At 34.5% G+C, this 7,484-nt stretch overlaps 1 protein-coding gene across 1 annotated transcript in view; it reads right to left on the reverse strand.

The window, feature by feature from the left end:
- LOC107572285 (t-SNARE domain-containing protein 1-like) overlaps positions 1-7,484 on the reverse strand; it is a 137,019-nt gene that overhangs the window by 13,257 nt on the left and 116,278 nt on the right. Inside the window, exon 11 of the mRNA XM_016258705.1 lies at positions 6,829-6,938. Coding sequence (XP_016114191.1) covers positions 6,843-6,938 — 96 coding nt within the window. The 3' untranslated portion in view covers positions 6,829-6,842. The remainder of the gene's footprint in view (positions 1-6,828; positions 6,939-7,484) is intronic.

Raw genomic sequence — 7,484 nt, forward strand, 5'->3', positions numbered from 1 at the left:
ATGAAAATTGTATTTTAGTCTCTTTTTAGAAATGCAATTCTATTTAACCCAGTCAATATAGTATAAATACCTAGTAGTATAGATGAAACCAACATTTTCTTTTAGCCAAACCCATTTCAAACAAGGTTATCTTATTATATTATTGTTACCTTATGAATACATCAATACATCCATTCCAGACACGGAAGACGCTCCGATTTGAATTTACAACATTTATTTTACCAACCAAACATTACACACACAAAAGACGAACCCCGGCTGGCCGGCAATCGGTCCCTTTCTCTGTGTCAGACTTAACTTTGTTTGGTTTTCGTCTTCTAAATCCGTGTTTCCCAACCTTTCTTTAGTCGCGGCACCCTTTGGGAATTTTAACAAATTTGTGGCGCCCTACAAAATTAATTTTGTCACAATATTTGAATTTCTAACTTCGATATGATAATTTGAAAAGTATAGATATTCGGTACAACAGGGAAGAACTGCAGAATATAATGTCATACAGATATTTTTAATATTTAAAAAAAAAAAGTGTCTATCAATGGCGGCAATCAGTAGGCTAATTTCTAATGAAGAGACCAATTTATATGACAGATTTTAATGTAGGCTTTTATTCATATGTAAAAATTGTGAGATAGCTAGTTATGATGGTAATTAAACAAAGTTTTGCTCACTCAGTGTATTTTTGATTTTACAGCTGGGTAATTTTTTTGCAGTAGCACGAGATAGCTTGATTTAAAACTTTGAATTGAATAAAAAATGACAAGGAGGCTAAGCAGTTAATAAAATAAGAACAAATAAAGAAATTACTAATGATAGCACAAATTTTAAAAATCACGATAGGCCTACAAATACACACAGTAGGGCTATAAAGAGTACAGTGGATCTAAAATATTAATAATTAATCATAATTAGTTATGGTTAATTATTCATATTTCCCCATGAGCTGATTCGCTACAACATTTTAGCAATTTAAAAATATTAAAAAATGATTTTTTACATGGCACCCCGGTTGGGAAACACTGCTCTAAATAGGAAGTGACGTCGTCTGCGTCTGCGCAGTGCAACCTGATGCAGCCCCTGAAGTGAGACACAGGAAACAGAAATACTGCAAAATAATAATAATAACGTGACTAAACGAGACGAAATAACATTATAACATTTTGTTTCGTCTCGTTTTGGTCATTGAAAACGAAGAGACATTTTAGCATAGTTTTTATTCTGTAAACCACATTTAACCTCGTTTTTATTCGTCAACAATATTGCATTATACATTTAATTATAGTCATCGTCACATGACCAGCATTTACGTTGCGTCTCGTCTCGTTTTCGTCACGTGATAAAGGTTCGTTGACGACGATATTTAGTCATAATTTTCGTTGACGGATGCAACACTAGTCCATGTCATTACTTAAACATAAATTATACACCGTGAACACTTCAAGCATGAATTCTGAAGTTTCAGCATTTTTTTTTTCTTTTTAATGCAAGTTGCTAAATCATTCAAAAGTTTGGGGTCGGCAAGATTTTTGAATGTTTTTGAAGTCTCGTATGCTCACAAAGGCTGCATTTATTTGATAAAAAAAACTGTAAAAACAGTAATATTGTGAAATATTATTGACATTTAAAATACCTGTTCTCTGTTCTAATATAATTTTTGTAATATAATTTATTCCTGTGATGGTAAAGCTGAAATTTCAGCAGTCATTACGCATGTCCTTCAGAAATCATTCTAATTTGATGCTCAAGTAACATTTCCTATTATTAGCAAAGCTGAAAACAGTTGTACTGCTTAATATTTTTTTGTAGAAAACATGGCATTTTGTCTTTGATAAATAGAATTTTCAAAAGAACAGAATTTATTTTAAACATAAATTGCATGTAACAATGTAAAAGTCTTTGTCACTTTTGATCAATTGAATGAATTATTGCCGAGTAAAAGCAAAATAAAAAAATAAAAAATATCAACAACAACAAAACTTTTTAACCATCCTTAGCCTTAGTTGACATCATGACTCAACAGCTCTATAATATTTTATTTTATAGCTTAGGTCATTTTGTAATCAGAATGTAAGCAAAAAATGAAAAGTAATTTTCAGGAAAATGTTAAACATTTGAAAAACATCAAAAACATTATATTTCTATTCACTCACCCACCAGCACAAGTAAAGTGACAGTTCACTAAATAAAATGAAAAATCACATTCTATCTAGACATTTGCTGACATGAGATGATCTACTTCAGGGGTCCAGACACCACTGGGGTCTGAAAATGCTTGAAGATTCTCACGTTCCTTGTTATTAAACCTGCTAACAGACTGGCATTTGAATGCTCATACTATATGATAATGCATAACGGTCACAACATTAAAACGCTGTAATAGTCTGGTGTCATGCTGTTGAGGGTTCATTTTATGCAATTGGTGACTCAATGAGTTGGGGCCTCTCTCAGATTGCTCTCAATTTCACCAGCTCAGAGCAGAAGGATCAACTGTAGTTAGCTCATGCTGTTGACATGCATATTGAAGGATCTCTTTCACCCAAATGAGTCTGTAAACAAGATGTGAAGGCAGCAGTGGCAACACAACTCGCAGGAATAAGTGTCGAGGAGCAGTTATTGCATTATTTAGAGCACCATAAAGCGCAGGGCTATTGATTTGAGAGGCAAAGCAGCTCCATGTCATTGCTGAATCATTAAACTGATATATTATGCTCTATGCTCTTCCCTCTGCCACCCTGTCTGTTTCCAACCACATCAGTCCAGCACATTTCCAATAATACTTTGCTCCTTTTTAATACTTTGCACTTTTGCTTTTATGAAGGATCTCACTATTAACCACCCACGTTTGTCACTTTTTCTAAACATCTAAGGCCGTGTGTACACCTGGTCTGGTGATCAGATCATAAGTTCATCAGATAATACATTTCTGCTTACACCGGACATAAACATTTATCATCAAATACATCTCCCTTTGAACCTTTGATGAGCAGTTTCATAAATTAAAATAAATAATATTGAAATAATATTAATAATTTATTAATAATTAGTAATAAATTCATCATTTAAATAAACTGTTTGAAAATTAAAATATCAAAGCACTAAATAAATAAATAAATACACCACTAGAAAATAAAATAAAACAAATAGATCACAGTAAACAAAATAAATAATAATAATAATAAATTAAACACAGTCAAATATGTACAATGAATAAATAAAATAGCCATGATAAAAAAGAAAAATAAGAGAAAAGGTCACAGTGGAACAAATCACAGTGGAAATTAAATAAATAGATAAACAAACAGATAAAAAGAGGGACATTTCAATTAAAAAAAAAAACAGAAACATTTCAATAAATAAATCTCTGGAACTCAGAGGATGATTGACAGAAGTGTAGGAGGTCCTTGTTGTCCAGATCACACACACTGATTGTCATTTACACTACACTTCAAAAGTGGTTTAAATGATCGAATCACAAAATTTTTGGACCTGCTTACACCTGTATTTAGTGGTGTCTGCTTACCTGAGCATCCACCTGAAATTGATGTAAGGTGTAACTTTTATAGTGTTTGTCACCCAGGGATAATTTCTAATTTTACAGAAAAAAAGTTCACTAAGGCTGCGAACAGCTTGGGGTTATAAAGAGACGTAGACAGAAATAATCACAAACTGTGCAAGGCATGCAATAAAAACAAGTCTCACCAGAACCGAATGGCCCATGTTTACATAGATTCAGAGCTGTTAATTCTCTATAAATCTATGCAGATTTGGAGCCGGTCCCTAGCACACAAGCTGGCAAACTCTCCTGAGCTTATAGTCTGTTATGGCACTGAAACCCTCCCTTTCACCACTCCTTTCTCTAAAAAACAGAGGTTCTGCAAACATGATTTGGTACACGTTGCTACATGGGTCTCTTAAAGCAGTTATCCAGGACTTAGAGTCAACCTGAGAAACAAAACACATACTTAAACAGGAATTGAGAGGTGAGCAAAAAAAATATGAGTTGGAGGGATGAATTAACTAAACAGCTCCACTATTAATGTAATTCTGTCAGGACCACTATCGTCAAAATGATAGATACTTAGCATAAAGTTTGGTTTGGCGGTATGGTTCTGTTCTGGGCAAAAACCTCCCTGCCCATCCATGCAGCCTGTCATGAATGAGCAGGGAGAGCAGCAATAATAACCCCCCCAGGGTTAACAGAACAGAACAAGGCAGATATCATTAATGTACTCAATGATATTTAAGTATAACACTTTATTCAAGATAAAGGAGTCTGATTAGCAAGGAATATCAGAAAGCTAAGTCCTGACTGTGGCGAAAGGTGGAGCTGGGGATGGAGGAGGGTAATTTGCTCCGAAGCAAGCTAAAAAGCTGCTGAATAATACTGAATACAGCTTATATAGAAATGCCGCGATAGGTGTCATTTTCCTATAGGTAGATGTGATCAGCTGAGAATCAACTGATGCAAGCTTGACTCACGTGACCTGCCAGAACTAACGCTAAAGCTTAATTTCTGTCAGGACCACTATCGTCAAAATGATAGATACTTAGCATAAAGTTTGGTTTGGCGGTATGGTTCTGTTCTGGGCAAAAAACCTCCCTGCCCATCCATGCAGCCTGTCATGAAAACATTAAAGCATGTCAACATATTCTGTTACACCAAAAACACAAAATAATTATCTTTAAAAAACATCATATGACCCCTTTAATGATTGAGGTCTTTCTTGTGGTGCACAAGCCAATTCTATTAAAGTTACAATCCTCAATTCTCAACGGCATTTCAGAGTACAGCAGTTTTGGAATCAAAGCCATACATTTTGAGGAAAACAACTTGCAGATTACTTTACTTCCTAGTCGTGCTTCATCAAGTAACATATAAAGTGGTTTATTTAGCATTTTTGATCTTCTGTCATTGATGGTCTGCTCGAATGGTCAGGTCTTCCATCTAGAACACACCAACAATTTAAGATTGACAGTTTTACAATTTGTGTTGGCCTGTTTTTTTTCTCATGGGCCTCTCACTTTGTCTGCTTTAATACTATTTTAGTGTTTGCTGAGCTTAATACAAAAGCCTTTTATGTGATAACCATATTGCAAATAGACTAACTACTCACTATGACTGCCAAGAAGAATACTCACACAAGCCAACCAGCAGAAAACCACCAGATGGTTAAAATAATTGTTCTTGAGAGCATTAACTCGCATCCAAACAGCAGCACTTTATACTAAAGACCTAATCAGATCCAGAAATGATAGCAAAACTCAGCAGTCCTCAAGTCTGCTGTTGTTCTGGGATCTCAGCGAATTATGATTGCCCATATGTTTCATACTGCGAGCTTGATTGAAATTCTCCTCCTCTTCCCCTAACATACCTGAATGAAATTTTCCTTGACTGTCTCTCCAGTAACTTGGAAACATTAAGTGTTTCTGACAAGTTTTTCTCAAGTAAACGTCTCAGTGAGTAGGTAAGCGGTGCATGTGGCATTCTCAGAGGTATTGTCATCATCATGGGCCTGTCTGCTTGGCTGATCTGTCAAAGTGATTGGTATGGTAGCATTCATATAGTCACAAAGGTGACAGACCATATGTTAAATCCATTGGCAAACACAGATGCACATGATAATAATAACAATCCCTGCATGAGATTCTCTTATGAACTTGATGGGCGAGAAATATTTCCAGTAAGCTCCATCAAACATAAACTATTATTTTGTCAGGACCACTATCGTCAAAATGATAGATATTTAGCATAAAGTTTGGTTTGGCGGTATGGTTCTGTTCTGGGCAAAAACCTCCCTGCCCATCCATGCAGCCTGTCATGAATGAGCAGGGAGAGCAGCAATAATAACCCCCCTAGGGTTAACAGAACAGAACAAGGCAGATATCATTAATGTACTCAATGATATTTAAGTATAACACTTTATTCAAGATAAAGGAGTCTGATTAGCAAGGAATATCAGAAAGCTAAGTCCTGACTGTGGCGAAAGGTGGAGCTGGGGATGGAGGAGGGTAATTTGCTCCTAAGCAAGCTGAAAAGCTGCTGAATAATACTGAATAGAGCTTATATAGGAACGCCGCGATAGGTGTCGTATTCCTATAGGTAGATGTGATCAGCTGAGAATCAGCTGATGCAAGCTTGACTCACGTGACCTGCCAGAACTAACGCTAAAGCTTAATTTATACTTAAAGGGATAGTTCACCCCCAAATACAAATTCTTTCATTTTTTGACTCTCAAGTCTTTCCAAATCTGTATGCATCTCTTTCATGGAACACAAAAGAAGATATTTTGAATTGTAGTAATATTTTTTTTTTTTTTTTGTCCATACAATGCAAGTCAGTACAATCCAATGCTGTTTGGGCCCCAGTATTATTTAAAATATATATTTTTTGCTTTCTGCAAGAAGATAGTTAAGGCCTGTTCACACCAAGAATGAAAAAAACGATAAGCGTCTACACCAATGCACGATATTGTTCTGTTTATTAGATGAACTGCAGTTGTGTCATCTGCCGCTCCTAATGTTCAGGCTCTTGAAAGTCAGATGAATTCTGATTGTCAATGTTTATATCGTTTATCAGCTTTAAAAAAAGTTCTGAAAGTGCAACAGTATGGTTCCTCTATGTCGTTATCATTATAATTTTGGTGTATAATAATAATAATAATATATAATTATATCGCTCACAGATGTTATACATTTGCTTAAAAATAATATATTTTAATATTTGTTTTATTTTTGTTCTGTTGATTTGTGTTGTCCCTAGAATATCTTTTCTCACTTTCTTTTCAAAGTTGTTATTTATATTATAGGCTGGGCACACCAGACGTAGCTCACCTGTGGTCTCAATCTCATTTTCTGGCTGAGACTGCAATAATGATGATAAGCAAAGTAAGAAGCAGCACTCCAGCGATTAGCAGATAACATTTCCTCCTCCTCAGCTGCCTCTGGAATACAGAATAAAGAAGAAAAAGTTTTGAGAGATATTACTGTATGATAAAGGATAATGATAGTTTACCCAAAAATTAAATTTATGTCATGTCATTCTAAACCAGTTTGACTTTTTTTTGGCAGAATGTTAATGCTGCTCTTTTCCATTCCATGTGAATGTTGACCAGGGGCTTTCATTTCATGCATGTTATTTCAGTACTTCAACATACAAAATGGAAATGAAATTATATATATTGAATGTATTTATATATACAGTATGTACATGTATATGTATATGTGTGTGGCTGTACATACACATATGCAGTTGTTTTTTTGGTGTTTGGCTTTTGTTCTTTTAATATTTTGAATTGTTTTTAGCTTTATTTTTTTGTTTTCATTTAAATGTTTAGTTTTGAAATGTTGTTGTATGCATTTGTCATTTTTATTTAGTTTCTTTTATTTTCTTAAATGTGTGTATATATAGTATTTATAGAGTTTTAGTTTCTTATTTTGTAAGTCGCTGTAACGTTTATTATTATTTATTAGCTCTAAAAAGGGGAATA

The sequence above is a fragment of the Sinocyclocheilus grahami genome, unplaced genomic scaffold, assembly GCF_001515645.1.
Source record: "Sinocyclocheilus grahami isolate Dianchi unplaced genomic scaffold, SAMN03320097.WGS_v1.1 scaffold1729.1, whole genome shotgun sequence".
Taxonomy (NCBI): Eukaryota; Metazoa; Chordata; class Actinopteri; order Cypriniformes; family Cyprinidae; genus Sinocyclocheilus; species Sinocyclocheilus grahami.